This window comes from Pelodiscus sinensis, chromosome 29 (assembly GCF_052426305.1).
Source record: "Pelodiscus sinensis isolate ZL-2025 chromosome 29, ASM5242630v1, whole genome shotgun sequence".
Taxonomy (NCBI): domain Eukaryota; kingdom Metazoa; phylum Chordata; order Testudines; family Trionychidae; genus Pelodiscus; species Pelodiscus sinensis.
Window position 1 is genome coordinate 7,007,574 of NC_143080.1, and position 20,068 is coordinate 7,027,641.

The window sequence follows — 20,068 nt, forward strand, 5'->3', positions numbered from 1 at the left end:
TCCCCCCACCGTCAGTGCTAGTACTTCTGCTCCTCGCATGGAGTAAGGGAAGCTAGTGGGAACACTTGCTCCTGTTGCCCTCCTGCTGTGTGGAAAGCAATTTAAGATATGTTGACTCCAGATACGCAACTTAGCTACGTTAATTGCGTATCTTAAGTTGACTTCTGCTCCAGTGTAGACCAGGCCTTTGGGTGAGTGTGTTTCTAGGCTCTAGCAGGGCCGAGTAACTCTGGAGGTAATCTCTTAAAAGGGCAGTTGTTCGGTTCATGGATCTGTGCTGTGGGTGTACTTGTTTTGTCTTTAATTGAAATAGACTGGAATGTGGGGAGTGTCCATGCAAAAGGCCCTTGCATAGTCTTCTCCAAGCAAGCTGGTGCATGCACTGATAAAGATCTGGGATCACCAAAACATTCATCAGATTTTTTTTTTTTTTTAATGTAAAGGTGATTCTTGATCTTCATGACACCAAATGATGATAAAATGCTAAGCGATAGACTGTGCCCTAGCATGGCTCCATCTTCACCCAGCCAGGAAAAATACAAATTCGTATTCTATTCCAGTTCCCACAAGACTTATAGATCATTATATTTTTATCAAGCCCTCTAGTGTTTGGGGCTCAGATGACTGTTGATACAATGACTAAATTGGTCTGCTGATGAAATAACTGTAGAGTTTTTCTCAGCCTTCAAAAACAAGGATATTCAGTTCATTCAAACAGCAATACAGAGAAGCCTAAGCAGATAACCTCCTCTGACACTTAGCACTTACTGGCTTGTTTCAAGATGTGATGTAGAGGGTCAGATTCCAGTTCCACGCAGGTAACCCCAATAATGTCAGTGCGGTTCACACGTATAACTAGAAGCAGACTTTGGTCATATCCCTCCTAAGGATGTAAAAGACTAGTTGATATTCTCTCCCCCCCCCCCTTGCTGCCTTTCTATCAAAGGAGGGGAAGGGGTACTTCAAAGGGGCAGTTGCGGCACAGCTGATGAGCTGTGTGGCGGCTTCCCCTTCGAAACTGCTGCCTCCACCCATTTTTAAAGGGGCAGTGGAGCATGGGGTTAGCTAGGGACTCCCCAGCTGACCCTGGGTTCTGGGGAAGTGCTGGGGAGAGCAGGGGTCAGCTCAGCTGCCCCTTTAAAATGCCGTGTCTGCGAATTTCAAAGGGGCAGCTGCCATGGGATGTGCCGTGCTGAACCAGGGGTCAGCTAGGGACTCCCCAGCTTATCCTGGGCTTCTAGCAGCATGCAGTGTAGCATGGAGCCTGGGGTCAGCGAGGGACTGAGTCCCCTGCTGAGCCCAGGCTCCATGGCTTAGAAGTGCACAAGAGCCCCTGCTCCCCTCGTGCATTTCAAAGCAGGCATGCTACGTGCAGTCAGTGAGACCTGGCCCCCGGCTGCACACAGAGTTCTGCATTCCTCCTTTGAAATGTACAAGAGCCCCAGAAGGGCTCACGGCCTGCCGGATCAAAGACCCCCTTGGAGGTCCCGACCCATGGGTTGCTCGCCACTGGACTAGTCGATGGAAATTCCGTCAACTAGTCAATTAACCACATTTTAACATCCCTAATCCATCCTAGATGTATGACTGAGGCTAATTTTCAGGATGTTGAATGGAGCAAAGTCTCCTAGTGTGAACTGTGGTGATATACTAAACATACCACCATGATGTACACTCTCCCCTTTATCAAGTTGCCTTTTTTTTTTTCTTTTTTTTTTAATATAGCGCCATGTGAGGGTAGCACTTCAGAAATGGGCAAATCTGGAATGCATAATTCTGAAACAGCTGTCTCTGCAGAAAACCCATGGACTTGTGGAATCTTTGCAGTGAGACACTTTTGCGTCTGCAAATTTTGCTCAACATGGATCTTTTGAGAGAGCTGTTACCCATAGGCATAAATCAGGGGTGGGCAAAAGGGCCTCCGTGGGCTGGATCCGGCCTGCCAAGCTGGTGGATCTGGCCCGCGGAGGCCCTGCTGCTCCCCTGCCCCTAGGACAATTAAGGCCTGGGGGCTGGGGAGTGCACATGAAGCCTTCTTCGCTCTTTCCCCACCCTGTGAGCAGTGCACGGCACTTCAAAGCGCTGCTCGCAGGGCGGGGGCAGAGTGGAGGAGGCTATGCACGCTCCCCAGGCCCCAATTGGCCTGGGGGCAGGGGAGCGTGCAAAGCCTCCTCCCGCCCTCCCAGAAGCATGTGGCACTTTGAATTGCAGTGCACTGCTCACAGGGCAGGGGTGGGGAAGGAGAGCGGAGAAGCCTTCACGTGCTCCCAGGCCAATCAGGGCCTGTGGGCGGGGGAGCTGCGTGAAGCTTCCTTTGCCCTGCCCCAGCCCTGCGAGGAGCCCACGGCATTTCAAAGTGCCACGTGCTCCTTTCAGGGCAGGAGGAGGCTTCCCGTGCTCCCCTGCCCCCAGGCCCTGATTGGCCAGGGAGTGGGGGAGCATGCCAAGCCTCTTCCAGGGCATGGGTGTCTAGTGGGCGGGGGGGGGGGGGGCAAAAGGGCTCCCCTACCCCCAGACCAATCATGGTCTGGGGCGGTGGGGTTGCCCTTCCATTTCCTGTTTAGGCCCTGCCCCTTCCAGGTGGCCTAGGGCTACATCAACAATTTTTGAAGTGGCCCCCAGGCAAAACTTATTGCCCACCCCTGGCATAAATCCTAGAGCTGGTGAAACAGGCATAATGCAGATCTAGCTGATCCATTTGAAGATACGTGAACGCTGCTGCTTTTTAAAAAAAAATAAGCAAACTGAACAATGAGCCAAGAACTCTGCTAAAGCCCATCCCATGAGAGTCCTTGGGTTGACGCACAGGAGTGGTCCTTTCCCTGGCAGTTATTCACTAAATCTGCCATGCACCGAACTTGTTTAAATATTTGTTGGATTCAGTTTATTTTACGCTGACTGGTTCTGTGTGCGCTGGGGAGAGGACTCTGTTTATCAGAGCAGGTTATACTGAGAAATTCTTGCAGTTTATACTCCTGTGAAGAGGCTGATCTGGGCTCTCGACCACTAGTTTGACGTATTTGTTTGAAATGTTTATGGCTTTGACTATTTAAGAGGGGAGGGGGGAGAACAAGAATAAAAATAGCATGCTGTCTGTACACCTTTCAGAACATGATCACTTGGTGTCATAAAATTCTGCATTCCCATTAATAACATGCCTCTGAGAAGTTCTCGGAACATGGATTAGATGCAGAAACATGGGACTCTTTTTCCAAGCTGCAGTGTTGCAAATGCCTACGTTTATTTTGAGTTGATTGCCAAAATGTTCGGAAGGCATAGAGATTGCAGATGAAACAGTGAGGAGAGTTGAGCTTTTTCAAGTTAACTTTTTGTGCATTATTTCTTCCTTCAGAGAGCTAGTTTCAGCTCTTATAAGATCACTTCAATTGTGACCCCCCACAGTGCTAAAGATTCAGTATTGTCTCAGGCTTTTTCTGATTTTTTTTTCATACATTTATCTCCTGCCTATGGTGAAGGAAAGCTGTATTTGTAATCCCCTTTCTTTGGTAGAAGTAGACTCATTACTAGCATGTTCCTAGGGAACCACTTCTGAGCAATCTTTTCCTGGTAAAATCCTGGATCAGATCATAAGTTTTCATTGCCTGCCATGTGAAAAGACTTTTATTAATCTACAACTTGCAGTGTTGAAGGATCAGTTCTAATTAGTCTCACATTTAGCAAAAAGTGTCAACTGCAACTGTGGAATTCTGTCTATGTTCTTCCTAAAGGATCTGAATCCAGGTGGCCAGTAGAAGTGATCCGGAGGAGCCCAGATTGTAAATATATTGCCTTTGCCATAGCCCCAGACAGCTTGCCATTTCCCTGATGTGTCAGCCCTCGCTCACTACGACTGCCTTGCATCTGGCCTCACTTTCTTTTTGCTCTGTTGTTCTTTCTGCAGTTTGATTTTGCGGATACGGTAGTACATCAGGCCATCCATACCATTGAGTATTGCCTGGGGTGCATTTCCAACACAGCGTCCTACCTGCGACTGTGGGCTCTCAGCCTGGCCCATGCACGTAAGTACCTTTCCCAAAGCTGGCCCTTTGGTCAGTGTCTCACCATCAGCCCAGACAAAAAGGGCACTGGGTGTTATGTGTATGTGCCACAGAGAAGCTGCTCTGGTGGGTGTGTCATTTATTCTGCAGTGCATTCCAGAGCAGTGAGGGGTTGTCACCAGCTGGCCTGCAGCCTTGGGTGCCTCACCATGCTTTGCTGGTGTAACTCACATTGGGAGCTGCTCACAAGCAACCAGACAGCACGCAGGTCACACCCTGAGTGCCTGTGTGTAGCTGCAGTCCTACTACAGCCACTCTGACCCCAGCAGCTTCTCAGCAAATACCAGCTACTCTCCCACTTCCAGCAGCCTTGGTTGCTGCCTGCAGGGTGATCTCAACACACTCCCAGTCCCAGATTTTCCACCAAAAATGTGTGCTTGCCTCTTGTCTTTGAGGAGCCAGTTTTACCACTCCTCTTCCCCAGACCAGATTTGTCTGGTAAACCTATTTCAGTTGTCATTTCAGCTCCTCTTCAAAACTGCATGTGCAATATTGCTACATGAATTCCACCTGATATTGGCCAGTAAGTTCTTTGCTTTTTGAATGATACCTCACAAGGCATATTTTGTACAGAGATGATTACGCTAGTGTGGAGGTTGTGACTACAGGAATGTGCTTGGTCAGTGTGATAGGATCGGGATGGGGTGGGCATATGGTTGGGAAGAGGGTATTTACTGGTGTAATCAGAATTTTAGCCTCTGTTGTTGAAGCTCGGTGTGCCATTAAGAGTGTGTGACAGGCTCTCGAATGTAGTTGTGGTGGAGGCTGCAAGAGCAACTTGTGAGGAGCCCAAAGAAATCTGCGCAAAATGGAGACGGTTGTAGTTGCCTTCAACACAGAGCTGGGTCCTCCTTTAGATGACACAGGCCAAGCTGAAGAATCGTCCACTGGATGAGTGGAATCTATTGCAGAGCTCCATGCCGCTGCCTTTGGCTCCGGGGCTGTGCTTCACTCGGCCTGCACTGCGGGCTGCATGCACCGATTTGGGTTCATTGAACAATTTTTTTTCTAGTCTACAGGCAATTACAAAAAAAAAAATCCTTGGCCAAGTTTAATCAGGAAGTTCCCTGCTGCAGTGTCACACTGTTCTTGTGTGGGTGACTAGTGAGACGCAGGAGCTGCCTGGGGTCTGCTTGTGCATGGCTGTTTAGGAAAAGGTCCCTGGCTCGGGCAAAGTGAGAGGAATTTAAAGCACTTAGTAATGGCAGTGCTGGTCTCGGACTGTGTGTAAGGAATTGGGGCTCAGGTCCTGATGGCCTCAAGCTCGTCTTGTTCTTCACAAGCAGCCCAAGGAGAACCCTCCCTCCAATTGCTGCAGCACTGGGAGCAGCTGGAGCCGGATAGAAACAGGCCATTTCTGAACATTCCCGTAAAGCCAGTGCACAGTGAGATAAAGCTTCCCCTTCCAGCCACCCAAAAACAGCTGCTACTTTTCTCTCTACAGAGCTTTCCGAGGTGCTCTGGACAATGGTCATCCACATCGGCCTCAGCATGAGAAGTCTGGCTGGAAGTTTAGCTTTGTTCTTCATCTTTGCTGCTTTCGCTACCCTGACCGTGGCAATCCTTCTGATCATGGAGGGCCTGTCTGCTTTCCTTCACGCACTCCGTCTGCACTGGTGAGCTTTCTGGAACGTAGAAGCTTTAAAAATATTGTAAGCAAAACGAGTACTGATAATTCACCACCACCAGGAGTGCTGTCTCCTATGGTGCTGCATACACTCACCCCCTCCCCCCTTCTTGCCCCCCTCAAGAAAAGTTATGAAGTTGGGTTATAAAATTAAGCGTTGGTAATAGAATGCTGAAACCTGTGTTGCCTGGTGCTGCTGGGACATTGTGTGGATAATGGTACTGAGCAATGCTCCATTCATGTGCAGAATAGTTTTGTTATGTGCACTGAGGCACGTGCAGATGTGCACCACCAATAGAAACACATGGTATCAGTTGTGGGTGACTGGGCACTCTACCAATCAACTGGGCGGTACCTGAATCTCCTGGGCAGCCGACCAAGTGCTCAGCTTACAGGGACACTGGTACTGAGTGTAACTAAACTAAGTGTTTGTTCTACAGCCAGCAGTTTTTGGCAGGAAGAATGTTTTTAAACCTTTTAGGGACCTTATTTTCTGTTTTGATGGTAATAATCCTCACTCCTGTCCCCTACAGTTAAGTCACTAGGCTTTACTTGGAAGTAACTGTTCTGTGCCACGAACAAGTTCCATTGAAACCAGCTGAACTTTTCTAGGCAGCCTGTGTTGGGATGTTGAAGGTTTGGGGTTTTGCTGTGTTGCCTGATTGTCACTTTTCTCATTAATGGTGTTACACTGTGCCCAGTAACTGCAGTTCCATGTGTGGCCAGCAAGACAGTCCATTCTTTATCCAGAAAATGGGGTGGAAGAGAACAAGAGCAGTTACACCGTGAGGCCTCAGCCTGGGGTGATCATTTGAGATATTGGGCTGGGATCAGAGAACTGTCTGCCTTGGCCCTTTCTCCTGTAAGAGAAGTGGACTCGTTTCCGGAGAGGCCAGCTGTGTTTTGAGAGACAAGATTAAACCAGTGGTCTGGGCAGAGGTCACTGCTGAACCCTCCTTCTTCCAGTAATTCGTTATGTACCTCTCAGTTGGGTAAAAGATGCAGAAAGCCCTTCCAGTGAGGGCGGGCCCAATGGAGAAGGCTGTTGTTGCTCCCTTGGTAGCGGTTAACAGATGCAGAGGCTTGCTGCCGGAGAGCTCGGAGGGGTTTCTCACTTTCAAGTAGTGTATTGGTGATGATCGGGGATATCATTTTACACCCAGCAGCAAACACGCTAGTGAGTCGGTGTCAGCCTGATGAACTGTTTAGCTGCTGATTTGCTGTTTAACCCATTTTAATGGGAGATGAAGTAGCCCTTTACGGTGGCGGGTCTGGCTGTCTTGAGAGAGTTTATTCTCTTATTCAGTGCGTGGTGACTACTCTCCCTTGCTGCTTCATGGCTTTCAAAGCAGAATCGGGAGCTACAAAACTTTCCTCTGGGAACTCAAACTGACTTCTTAAAATCTGATTCTAGGAGCTCTCTGAGCTCTAGGCCCTTGGTCCGTTGCAGTAACTCGATTTTTATTCAGCCAGGGTAGCAGATTCTCTCTGGTGTTTCCTCTGTGTCCATTGTTCTTTACATTACACCTTTCCTTCCAGTGAACTTGCTGAGAGCACATTTAATTTTACTCTTTTGTACATCCAGAGAAAGCCCCTTTGCCACTGCTGTTAGCCCTGCTCAGCAGGGAGTTCCGCTTGTGTGTGCAGAGAGACTCCGTAAGGGAAGAGACGTGAGATTAAGTGAAGCATAATCACTTCTCCCTGCCCAGGCTCAGTAAATTCCTAGTCCCTGTTTTTTAAAGAGCACTTAGTCCACTTTGAACTCCATCTGCAGAGTGGCTGGTGCTCTCTCTGGTGTGACCAGAGGAATGGTTTAGCTGGCTTTTGGGTTCCCCTCAAACTTCACCCAGAAGTAGACAGGAGAGATTGGGAGTAACTGCTCCTCCTCCTCTTCTCCCATCTCCTTCAGTAATTTTACTGAGTCAATTCTGAGTGCTTCACTCTTTTGTCCAACCCTAGAACAAAGTACCAATGTAGCTTGTGAGGCATGCGCTCCTGCTCATCCATTTGCCATTCTGTCTGCTTCCTTGTGTGAAGCGAGCCAGTTACAGCCTGAAAACAGGCACTAAGGGCTGTTGTCGGCACTCATTGAAAATAAACACAGCGCCATGTTTTCTGTTCTGGGTGCTTTGGAAATCCCGTGGGTAGAAAGCCAAACTCTGTGTCTTTGAGACGGAGAGAAGAAATAAAGCAGTTTAACGTGGTGTTTTTTTTTCCCTCAGTAAGAAATAAACTCTGATGGTAATGCCGACTGCAGCTTTTGGGACTTCCTCTGATTTCTTTTTGGGATGGAAACTTAACACTTTTGCACCCTCTAATGGCACAGTTTTCAGATATGCGTTGAAACTTTCCAGTACAGTCAGGGATCTGCAGAATTCAAACCACAGTCGTGATTCATACAGGAATTCTAAAGTGTAGCCATCTTCTGTGGGGAGGGGCTCTCTGCAACTACTGAAAATGGCTGCGGGGTTTCTGTTTTTCCTGGCATCCAGCCTAGAAAACTTCACATTAGTTACGTTAGAGCCCGTTGCTTCTAGCTAGTGTTCCTTGTCCTCTCACAACTGTCATTGACCGTATGTAACAAAGTCCAACAAAAATAATTTTGATCTTTTACCCACTGTAGTGTGTTTTTGTTATCGGCCAGGGCCAGATAGCGAGCCGTGTGTCAACTTGTACATGATGTTCCCACTCTTCCGATGTTTAATTGCATCTTTGAATTAGTAGCTGGCCTTCTAAGTCGCCTCTGAGTTGCAGCATGCGGTCACACTTGGCAAAGAGGAGGTAGAATATATTTTTTTTAAATCTTTAGACGTTTTTTCCTTCAAACTTAAGCACTGATTTCTTTTTTCCACAAGAAAAACATTCTGAAAGCATGCCCTGAAACAAAGCAGGTATATTTTTAAGGCATCCACCTCTTTTGCTAAGCACTCGTAGCCTCTAGACGTATGCAGATAGGGCCTGATTCGCAACCCCATGCAAGCAATGGCTCAGCTTGTACAGTAGTACAGGTAGTCCCCGAGTTACGCGGATCCGACTTATGTCGGATCCGCAGTTACGAACAGGGATTTTCTCGCCCCGGAGGACTCGAGCGGCGGGACGCCTGGTCCCGCCACCCGCCTCCTCCGGGGCGAGAAAAGCTGTTCCCCGTCTCCCTGGTCTGCTGCGGGAGCCAGCAGACCAGGGAGACGGGGAGCAAAGCGGTGGAGGACCCGGGGCCGGACCCGCGACCGCTTCCAGATCAGCTGGAAGCGCCGCGGGTCGGGCCGGGTCCTGTGCGGCTTTGCTCAGCGTCTCCCTGGTCTGCTGGGGGGGGACGCAGCTAGTGCCCCCCCCCAGCAGACCAGGGAGATGTGGAGCAAAGGGAGACGCTGAGCAAAGCCGCAGAGGACCCGGGCCGGACCGCAGCGCTGATCTGGAAGCGCCGCGGTCCGGCCCGGGTCCTCCGCTGCTTTGCTCCGCGTCTCCCTGGTCTGCTGCGGGGGACGCAGCTAGTGCCCCCCCCCCCCAACAGACCAGGGAGACGTGGAGCAAAGTCCAGGGCCTGTGGTACAGCAGGTGGGGCGCTGCCGGTTGGTCCCGCAGCGCCGCTCCTTGGCGCTACTGGACCAACCCGGCAGCACCCCAGCTGCTCAGCCCCAGGAGTCCTGATTCAGCCGCTGCTGATCAGTTTCAGCAGTGGCTGAATCAGAACGCCTGGGGCAGAGCAGCTGGGGTGCTGCTGGGTTGGTCCAGTAGCGCCAGGAGCGGCCGCGCTACTGGACCAACCCAGCAGCACCCGAGCTGCTCTACCCCAGGCGTCCCCAAGTTAGCCGCTGCTGAAACTGACCAGCGGCTGACTACAGGAAGCCCGAGGCAGAGTTGCTCTGCCCCAGGCTTCCTGGAATCAGCTGCTGATCAGATTCAGCAGCAGCTGACTTGGGGACGCCTGGGGTTCTTAAGTTGAATCTGTATGTAAGTCAGAACTGGTGTCCAGATTCAGCCGCTGAATCTGGACGCCAGTTCCGACTTACATACAGATTCAACTTAAGAACAAACCTACAGTCCCTATCTTGTACGTAACCCGGGGACTGCCTGTATATTGTCCACAACATATTGCTGAAAAGGCATGTTCCCTGTTAGCCCAAGAAGGAGCTTTGCACAATGCCAAGGTTTTTTTTAAGCACCATGTTTCAAATCTTGAACTCATGCAAGTCCTAAAGGGAAGGTGGCCCGGTGATTGGCAAGCTGACCGATACCGGTGGCAGTTCTGGAGCCAAGAAACAACTGTAATAGCATGGAACACAGCTGCCGTGTAGAACATCTGCAGAGCGTTTACCGGAAAACTACAGCGCATAACTCTAGAGTGAAGTCCCATTTCTGCTGAACATGGGAGCCTCTCACCTGTCAACTCTGTAAAAGCAAATCTGCTCATCCATCTGGAGATGGGGGGGGGGGGGGGGAGCAACTTAAGATAAAATGATCTCCAGTCCTGTGCTGAGCCTGGCACTTGCAGTACTGTTACCACTGCGGAACAGTCATAAGTCTCTTGGTCTCCAAACAATACACGGTTAGCATTCCTTTGTATTCTGACCAGGGAATCCATGTGCTTCCAATGTTGTCTTCTCTAACATGGAGCAATAGGACCAAGTACAGTTGTCCTAGGAGGAGTGGCTTCATAGAAGCTTTGGGTAAGATTGGCTTTTGTAGCTGCGGAGGAGTCGACTATCTGGAATTCTAAAGGGGCGGGTGAGTAGTGCAGGCTTCAGGGAAAAGAGAAGTCATTTAACATATGCTTGCTGGTGGAAAATAGATTAATCTAAGAGGTCTGCCTTGCACGCCCAGTTGGAGACCATTTATTTTTCAGAAAATACAGATGCCTCCATCAGTAACTTGGACTAAGTGTTTTGTGGCAAATGTTTAACTGCCTGTTGAAACTGAGTGCTCAAACTTTGGCAGTGATCTTGACCTAGCGCATCTTTAGTTCCCCTTCTTATCCCATCTTTGCGCAACATGAAGAGCTGCTGATTCAGCTGAACAGGAAACGTGGACTGATTTTGATTTCCGTTTGGCTAGTAACTTGACTGCTTGTTTTCCACTCTCCTTTGTCTCTATTTGCTTTTCGTGAATGCAATTTGTGGCATCCCTGCTTAATTCAAACACAGCCGGGCACGTCGTTCACTTCCTTGAATGCTATGCCTAGCCCTTGGAGAGGGAAGCAAGTCTCTAAACCGCTCTGAGTGGGACTGGCAGCTGCCCCTTCCCACCCATTAGGACAACCAGCATGGCTGGGAGCTGGCCAGGAAGTCACTGGTGTGCTCCCATGGAAGGGCTGTGTGGAATATCCCATTACGCATCCAGTGAATTAACCCCAGGCAGCAGCTTGCAGATGTTCTACCTCAGCCAGCTGCTGCACATCTGCCCCACCATCTAAAACAGTGTTTCTTAAACTGTGTTCAGCAGCACACTGGTGTGCCACGAGGCAGTTAGAGGTGTGCGGTGGAGAACAGAATTCAAAATGGCCACCCTTAAAGGGGCAGGCAACCTCTTTTCCCCCTCAATAACACTCCTTCCTGACCTTCCCCCCTTCCCCCCCAAAAAAAATCCTCAGTGTTTCTCCATTTAAAAAAAAATTGTTTGGTGTTCCTGGGTCTTAAGTTTAAGAAACACTGATCTAAAAAGTAAAGTTAAAGAACAAGGAGGTTCAAAGTCCTGGCAGCTGTTGTAGGAAAATTGATTAAATACGGAGTCATCTGCGCAGACTTTGAATGCGAGCTGACCAGCCTAATTGTTGTTGTTGTTGTTGCTAGAACTCAGTAAAATGACCAGGCTTTGCCTTAGCAGCCAGTTCCAGTTCACTTTCTTGCTGGAGGCACACAGCCATTTCCATCACCCCGCCATCCACTCGTCTGCACTGATGTACACTGAATCATATCTCTTTGACAGGTGTTGCTGAATTCTACTGAGGATTTTAGTCTGTGTGTTTCTTTTCTCTGCATGTACAAGGCAGGTTCCTATGGCAGATGTTTGCAGCAGGGACTGTGGAAAGCATTTTTTTCACGCTCCGCGTTGTCTGAACTGCATGCTGCTGCTGCTCAGATGTTCATAGAATTGGCTGTTGCGCAGCCATGGGAGGGCAGTGACATGGCTCTGAATTGGCCCCTTTGGCTGTGAAGCATTTAATAACTACTTCGAAGTCACACCATGTCTGGATCCCGTCACATGGCGAGGTCCTGCGGGGCAGGGAGGGTCACGATTTTGGGTGGTGACGCCAAAATAGACTTCAAACAGACACGACAAACGTGGCAAGCCACAAACAGCTGTGCAAAACCCACAAAGGAGTATTAACAGGCTGCTTCGTGGCCAGCTGTTCTGAGCTGTAACCTGAGAGCGAAGCTCAGGATGACTGGACAGGCGCACACCGTCTGCCCTAGCAAAGCTGTTGGTGTTCTGCAGCCAGAGGAGGAGGATTAATTTCCCGTAGGCGTGGGTGGGCTGTAACTGTACTCGGCTTGGAATGCCGGGGGCAGACGTGGGTGTAGTGAGGCTCAGGTCCCCACCCACTGGGGCAAAACTATTTGTTGGCTGTCATTTGTAAAAGGCTCGCGGCTTTAAAAGGGTATCGCCATGTGGCGTAAGCCAAGGGAGGGTGGTCAGCCCTGCTGGAGCTGAAGCCTGGCCTGTTTTTTGGGGAAGCCTGATAATGATGAATCTAACCACAGGACAGGCAAGGGCCACTTGACTTCAAAGGGAAGGAGAGGCCACTTTCCAGAGCAGGCCCTGCATTAAGTTCCCAAATTAACTCTTTCGCACCTACTGAGGCACCTGGGCGATGCACAGCAGCTTCCATATGCGCATGGAAAAGTGGTTTTGTGGCTTAAAACACCTTTGCTGATGCTTGCAGGTTGGGAAAATTGCTTCACGTGTGGCCCTGCAGTTCCAGGGGGATCTTGCTAGAAAATCCCCCATGGGCTGTACTGAAGGACAGTTGGTGGCACAGGCCTGTTGATATGAAAACCCTGGGGTGTTAGCACAAGCCCAAAAATCAGTTAAGTCCCTGTTTGTTTAAAGAGCAAAGCTAAGGACTTAGTGAATTCTTCTGCAGTGCTTGATCGGAAACCAGAGACGCCCTCCCGCGTTATGCAGCGGCGCTGGCATGCTGAGGAGCAGCAGGCATCTAGCACTGCAAAGCAGATCCTTGTACTCTGTCTCTTCTGGGGCGTAGATGCCAAGAAGCGTTGGATTTTATTCGGTAGATGTTTATTTCGTTGGAGTTCAGAGTTCTGTTAGATGAAAGTGACCTGGTCTCGCTGTCTATTCCCATTCGGCAACAGCGTGTCGGACTCAGGTATCTACGGCTGTGACAAGGACTTGGAGCTTGCCTGCACAGAGCAAATCAGAAAGATTAGCAATCATGGTTACAATTTCATCTAATTGTGCTTCGGTGTGAGACACCACTCTGATTTCCCCTCCCTTAAAGAATAGGAATTAGTCACTGAAGACTTAGTGTCAAGATTCCTGGCAATGAAGCTTTCACTCCTACGTGGAAACTCCTGCTCACCCCCAAGGATTCCTTAGCAGGGAACTCATCCCTGTTTGCGCAGGCAGGATAATCTCTCGGCAGAATGTCCGTCCGAACGCTTCGCTCCTTGGCTGTGCTTTCTTTGCAAACTGGGCTGCAAGCGACTGTGCTATATTGTCATTGTTGCTCACGCCCTCTTGCATGCAGTCACTTTCTAAGGACCGTTACCGGTGTCCTTGGGACACTTCAGTTTATACCATTTAAAAATTCATCATGCAAAATGTGTCCTAAGATCATCTGAAAATTTACTCTGCTAGAGCCCCACTGTGTGCCAATTGGGTTCCCATGGCCAGGAGACTGGAAAGTGTTTCTCATGGGGCGCACAGAAACACTGCGCTTGTTTTTATTATGACTCATGGTTTCTCTGTCCATATTTGGCAGTGTTCTGACCCTCTGGCAGCTCTCCAGGGTCATTCCTTTCCAATTTAGTTTTAGGGAAAACAAACGAAAAAGTGAAGTTAATGCCGAGATTGAGACTGTGCATATCTCTGTTTCTTCAGGAGCAGCCAGGGAAAATGTGCTTCACCAGCTAAACCCAGATGACTGAGTGAGGGGGGCAGGAGTAGGGAGGTTCTAAAATATTTAAGTTAAAACGTGAAAGGTTCTGGTGGGTGTCGCACACCTTGTCCGCCGTTGGCGAGAGGAGGAGACATCCTGTCCCCATTTGTACCATGTCCACATAATATTGACCCTGACTTTAGCAAGAGCAACTCTTTGTGTGGACTTACTGGCATTGCAGCACATTGGCCTCCGTCTGTGGGAGACCAGATGCTCCTACGTATGGGTGGCAGCCCCCAGACTGACCATTTCGCTCGGCGTGGCTGTGTTTTGTGGCCAGCGTTCATGCTAGCAGTGCCTGGCGCTTGAGGGCTCCCAGTGTGGGGAGTTGCTGGCTGAGAGAACCACTAGCGCAGGTCAAAGACTGCGACATCTGCTAGGCCCAACTGAGATCAGTGCCCTTTGGGCCAGGCATTGTTCATCCACCTAGTAAGGGCCTCTGCCCCAAAGGCTCGCCCTGGGCGCAGGGCTCCAGCCAACACGGGGAAAGGGCTTGAGGGGGCAGGTTTTAACCTCTTTGTGTCTGGGGGAAATACCCCAATGGTATGGCCAAGGCAAGTGAGCAGAAACTCGCTTGCACAGGCTGTTTTAAAGCACAACTGGGCAAATCTCTCAAGAATCCTCTGCAGAGACCCGTCCTGGCCCTCCCAGGGGCTGGAGGGAGCAGATGTGGGGAGAGGCTCTAGATGATCCCTGGGTGTCTGTCTGATCTCTGTCCTTAAGTTTTCAAGAAAAATGCTGTGACTAAGGAGAGAGCACTGAGGACAGCAGGCATGGTACAGCCCTCGGACAAAGGGAATGAGAACATATACACCAGGGGCTTTATACTTTTCAGTATTCGGGGAGGTTGGCCGTGGGGAGCCCCCACATAGGATCACGAGATCAGTGTGTTATAAATGTGATCTATAGAATGTGATTTTTTTTTTTTTTTTAAAGAAACACTATTCTGGAGGAGACGTGTGTTCCTTTCATTATCTAAATGCTTCCATGTGAAACCCGCCTCATGGATTTCTCCCCCCTTTTTTTTTTTTTTTTTTGTATCTTGCTCTTTCTATTTTTGTATTTTGTCCGTTTTTGTCTCTGTTCTGCTCAGCAGGTGGGGGAGGAGGGAAGTTAAATTTAGGTTAGTTGGCTAATCGAATAGTTGATGCAGTTTGTGTTGACTAGTCGATAAGGGCGCCTTTGCCTCTCAAGTGTAACAGCCGCAGGGCGAAAGTGCTGTGGAGTGCACAGGGCCAGCGGGGGACTGCTCTGTCGGGAGCACTGGCCCTGTGTTCCCCACGGCGTTTCAAAGTAGCAGCACTGCATGGAATCCCCAGCTGCCCCGGGCTCCACGCAGCACCCTCCCCTTGCTCCCTCAGAAAGGGGGGGGGAAGCGATTATTGGACAAGTACGTTGACAATACGATAAACATTTGCTTATCGGGTAGTTGACTAGTTGTTCACGTCCCTATGGGGGAGGAGCGATTTGAACGGGGCATGTTTTGCTGGCCATAGTTTGATGCCTGCTGTCTTACTGAAAGCTTCATGTCATCTGCCAGTCCCAATACACTGAACTTGGAGCCAGTCCCTGCAAATAGCAGCTGCTGAGGGTGAGGAACGCTCATTCTTTCTTTGTCTCTTTCAGGGTTGAATTCCAGAATAAGTTCTACATGGGCACTGGATTCAAGTTCCTCCCCTTCTCGTTTGACAACATCCGGGAAGGAAAATTTGACGATTAGAAACCTCATCACCCTAACTGAGCGGTGTTACTCCAAGGCTGTTGTGTTGTGCAGTGGCTAGCCCTAGTCGCGTGCGTGTGTGTGTGTGTGTGTGTGTGTGTGTGTGTGTGTGTGTGTGTGTGTGTGTGTTGTGAAGTTGTGTATAGCTCTCCCCACAGTGATGTGCTTCTTCTGTGAAATTAACTTATATTGCAGTTCCCGGAGTATCTGTCTGAAGTGGCACAGTGGAGAGCTGTGAGCCACACGGTAGCAAGCTTAGCTGACATCACGTCTGTCCCTTCTTTCCTAAGTGAACAGCTTGCCGAGTGCTGCGCGTGTTTACAGCCAGGGTCTCATAGGAACGTCCAGACTCGGTGTATTTAATCATGTATCCAATGATGCTGTACAAAAACTGGCTCCTTGGCTAAAGCACTGAGGGACAGACCCCACCTCCTATTGCATTAGGAACAGGCCGTGCAAACTTCAGCCTGCCCGTAGCCCAGCTGATCTGAGGGGGAAGCCTTTAGAGGGAGGAGTCTAGTGTCTTTGCCACCTTTTGTTTAAACCCACTGATGGTCAAAGGCGTTTGGGGGAAGCTGGGGCCACGTACAGCCCAGAGCAGTCACTGTGCCTTCTATCTGTACTGTGATCTCGCTGAGCTGTTCTGCTCACAGATTCAGAATGCTGCTCTCTTCCCATCCTGCTGCTGGGCCTGGGTGCTTCCTGGCTCAGGGAGCTGGGGCAGGGGGAGGGTAGTAGAACATGCTTCCCTCCCCCTGCTGGGGTCAGTTCACTGTGTTCTCCCCCCCCCCCCCCCATCGGCCGTTGGTTTCTAGCCTTCCTGCTGCCTGGCACTGGGGAGCCGGGCAGATGGGGTCTGACGTGCTTCACACAAGGGTCTCCCCTCACTTTCCAGCCCTGCCCGTGCTCACAGCCTGTGGCATCAGGTCTCCATTTCCTCAGCAGTGTCCCAGCACTTCTCAATCCGGACACAGGAGGCTTGTGCCCAGAATTTGTCCACCACGGGCTGCATCTGCCTTACCTAAAGCAGCGCCCGGCAGCCACCCTCCCCTGGACGCCGAAGGCAGCCTGCCAAGAGGCCAGTTGCCAGCAGGGAATGGCTCTCCCTAGCCAGGCCCACGTGTCTGCCCTGCTGTCTGTGTAAAGAGAACGTACCTGTTTCCCCCAGCAGCCCAGATCCAGACACGTTCTAGGCGCACAAGCCAGACAACCCAGGGCTGTTGCAGTGAAGCAGGGAGTGTTCCCTGTTCACCTCCTGGCCTCAGTGCCCTTCCCTGCAGAACCAGTCAGTGCTGCTTGGGCTGCTGGCGAAGTGGGGAGCCCGGCAAGGTCCCGGGGTATTCGGTTCCCTTGGGCTGTGCGCTGCACTTCCACACCATTCCCAGGCCCAAGGCCCTGTATTCAGAGGCTTGGGGCTGGGTCTATGGGAGCTGCAGGCTACAGTCGGAAGGCGTTTCTCTCCTTTCTGCCACCTACCTGCTGTGCACAGAGGACAGCATCTGACAGCCGGGCGCTGGCTCACGGGCTCTGCTCAGAGGCTCTGGCGCCCACGCTCCATCGCAGTCGCGTCTGTCACCGCCCGGCTCGCTCCTCGGCCAGCGCTGCCCTGTTCTGAGCAGGCGCACAGCCAAGGAGAGTGAACTCTTGGCCTTGTGGTGGTCTTGGTGCTGCCCCGCTGGACGCTCAGCGCTGGGGGGCTGGTAACCTTCCCAGAACCATGTGACACTCCAGGGGGGTGCGAGCTGTGCGCTCCCTGCCCTACGGGCGTGGCCCAAGGCACCTTAGACTGGGGCTTAATGAAGCTAGTAGAATTCAGGGCTCTGAGGATTGGCCTGCTACTGTCTAGGCAGCCCCCTTGCGAAGGGACCAGAGTCTGGGAGCCCTGAACAGGGGCCTCGGTGGGAACAGGGCGTAAATAGGGGCAGCGGTGCCTTGTGCAGGGCGCAAATAGTCACTTGCCTTCCCCCATTGGAACCAGCCTCGGCCGATGCTTTGTTCTGCACTGTTTGCAATAGATGCACTGAGGGGTTGGGGGGGGGGGGGGAGATAGATACTATTGAAATAGTCACTGGAGCCCTTTCAAACTGGCCTCCAATGGGAAAATGCCCCACACCGGAGAGGCTTCTCCAGGGTGGGGTAGCACTGAAAGGCTCGTGCGGGCTGTGCCAGGCGGGGGTGAGGCATGGGGGCAGGGCAGCCATGTTTCTAGTCCGCAGCCGGTGTAGGTGTCCCATGGGGTGAGGGGTGCGCATTGTGCGACGTGCCCGCTGTTTACGTGCCGATCTTACTGGGTGTTTACAATGCTGTTGTGTGTGAGGTCTGGTCTGCAGCCGGAGCAGTAACACTACCGCCCCTCCCCCTGCCGCGCCGATCCCTCCTTACACATTAAATTGTTGGAGTTGAGTGCAGCCTGAGCTATCTGCGTTCCTTCCTTCCTTCCTTCCATTGAGCATCCTGAGGCTCGGCCTTCCCTGCCCAGCCTCTCCGCCCCAAGCTGCTCTCTGCAGGCGGGGCCTTGTGGGCAGAGGCCCTGACTGGCTTTGCCGGGGTCAGAGATGCAGCTGGGCAGCTCTGCCTCTGTCCCCCAAGGAGGGATGGAATCCCAAGTGGGGCTGGCAGATGAGCCCAGCTGGGAATCTAGAGCGTGAGCCCCCAGCACAGACAATCTGCCTGGGCTCCCGTGTCCAGTGTAGAGTAGGGAACGGGGCCGGCCAGTCCTGTTCTAGATCCGACCACCTCCCCGGTTCCACTGTGCTGCTCTGCCCCTCCCCAGCGCCTTTGAGGCTGTTTGAGTGTCACTAGGCAGAGAGATGGGGGACAGGTCCCGGATGTGGAAGGGGAAGGGCGGGGGGCTATTCCCCCTCAGCTTCCCTCTCGTGGCTCGCTCTGTCCAGGGCTCCAGCAATGATTTAAAAGGCCCAGAGCCCTGGCTACCGCCAGCCCCAGGCCTGCTCTCCCTTTCCCTTCCTCTACCAGGGCCAGCCACAGAGCATGGGGCACCATTGCAGCAGCCAGCTGAGGCATATAATCCCTTCCTTGCTGGACTCTCCCAGGTAATGCCCTTAGGGAGGGGGAGAACGTGCGGGGGCCCTAGGCAGGGGGGGGGGGAGGGGTGGCATAGGGCCCTGAGAGGGGCTGGATCCCAGCCAGCTGGGGCTGTGTGTTTCCTCAGGGCTCGGCGGAGTCGGGAGGGGTGTACTGTTGCTGTTTCCATGCTTGTTTGGCCTGGGATCTTTCCAGTGACACACACTGGGTTTGGGCCGGCAGCTGCCTGTTGTGAGCCCAAGGGCTGGGCAGAGGTGAGGTGCAAGCTGGAGTTCTGGATATGAGCAAGGGTCAGGGGAGAGGCTTCTTGCTTCCCTCCCCGCAGGCTCTGCCCAGATCCCTTCCTCTTGCAACGGGGCTCTTGCCTCATCCCCCTCCAGCATGCGGCTCGTTTCCATGGCTCAGCCTGAGGGCAGGGCTGGGCCTCTTCCCCCCTCCGGTCCCCCTCCTCCCCCCCAGTCACGCTGGAGCAATGGGTCTGAGCTGACTCGTTCAGGGCCCTGGAGGGAGCTGGTGCAGAGCTCCCCTTAAAGGCCTGGCAGGGGTGCACGGGTAGCAAATCGCCACCGGCAACTTTGGTAACCCAAGGGACCAGAATCCAGCCTCCCGGGCCAGTCCTGCTGCCTCCTTCCCTTTCCCGGCCCATGCTGGCCCTTGGGAGTGCCACTGTCTGCTTCCCCAGGGCTTGGGAGCTGGCAGGGGCAAGGTCAGTGGCTTGCTCTAGGGCTGTGCTCAGCCACCCCATGGCCCGTCCTGTGACAGAGCCGGCTGTGGTGTAGACCCAGAGTAAGCTGGGCAGCTGCCACCACCAGCTGGTCCCCAAATTTGCCCCTACCCTGTGCTGAGCCCCCTCCTTCCCGGGCCCGTGTTCTCAGCCCCTGCAGCGGGACGCTGAGTGCCTTACGGGCCGGGCCGATTGCTTACTAGGGGTGCTGTAGCCCCCTCCCCCCTCCAGCAAGCCTAGCCTTGGAGGGCCGGGCCTGAGCATGTGGGCACGGACAGGCACCTTCCCGACTGGCCGAGGCTGGACCCCAGCAGCCCCCAGGCCAGCTGGAGTGGCAGTGAGCTGCTGCATGGTGGGAGCTGCCAGGGGAGGGGGCAAGGCAGGCCAGCCTGCCCCTCTCCTGGGGTTCTCTCTGGCTTCTCCCCCCAGGACTACTGCCTGGTGCGTTAGCCTCATGCTCCTGGCAGGCCCTCCAGGGAGGGGGCTGGAAGAGCAGCTCCAGCAGTCACTGCCTGGGGCCCGAGAGCAGCCTGTGGAGCCGTTGCTTCATACTGTCCTCAGGCCTCTGCTGGCACTGGCCAGGGCCGGGGCGTGTGAGGAATGCCCTGGCCAGGAGCCCGGCGTTTGGAAATAGCCTGGGCTGTGGGAAGAGAGCAGCCTGCTCGGTCTCCCCCTCACCACCCCCGCCAGGACATGCTGCACCTACGCCCCCCTGAGGTACAGCCCCCCAGTCCCTCCCTCTGTGAAGGGCAGCAGCACCCTCCCTGCTCCCCCCCCC

General features: G+C 52.4%; 1 protein-coding gene across 6 annotated transcripts in view; it reads left to right on the forward strand.

Annotated features, from left to right (window-relative positions):
- The window catches only part of ATP6V0A1 (ATPase H+ transporting V0 subunit a1), a 53,217-nt gene extending 35,282 nt beyond the window's left edge, over window positions 1–17,935 (forward strand). For all 6 annotated transcript variants that reach the window (XM_075911423.2, XM_025179732.3, XM_006113124.5 and 3 more), the window contains 3 exons: window positions 3,902–4,019; window positions 5,503–5,674; window positions 15,428–17,935. In XM_075911423.2, coding sequence (XP_075767538.1) covers window positions 3,902–4,019; window positions 5,503–5,674; window positions 15,428–15,521 — 384 coding nt within the window. In that variant the 3' untranslated portion in view covers window positions 15,522–17,935. The remainder of the gene's footprint in view (window positions 1–3,901; window positions 4,020–5,502; window positions 5,675–15,427) is intronic.
- Window positions 17,936–20,068: the final 2,133 nt, after the last annotated feature.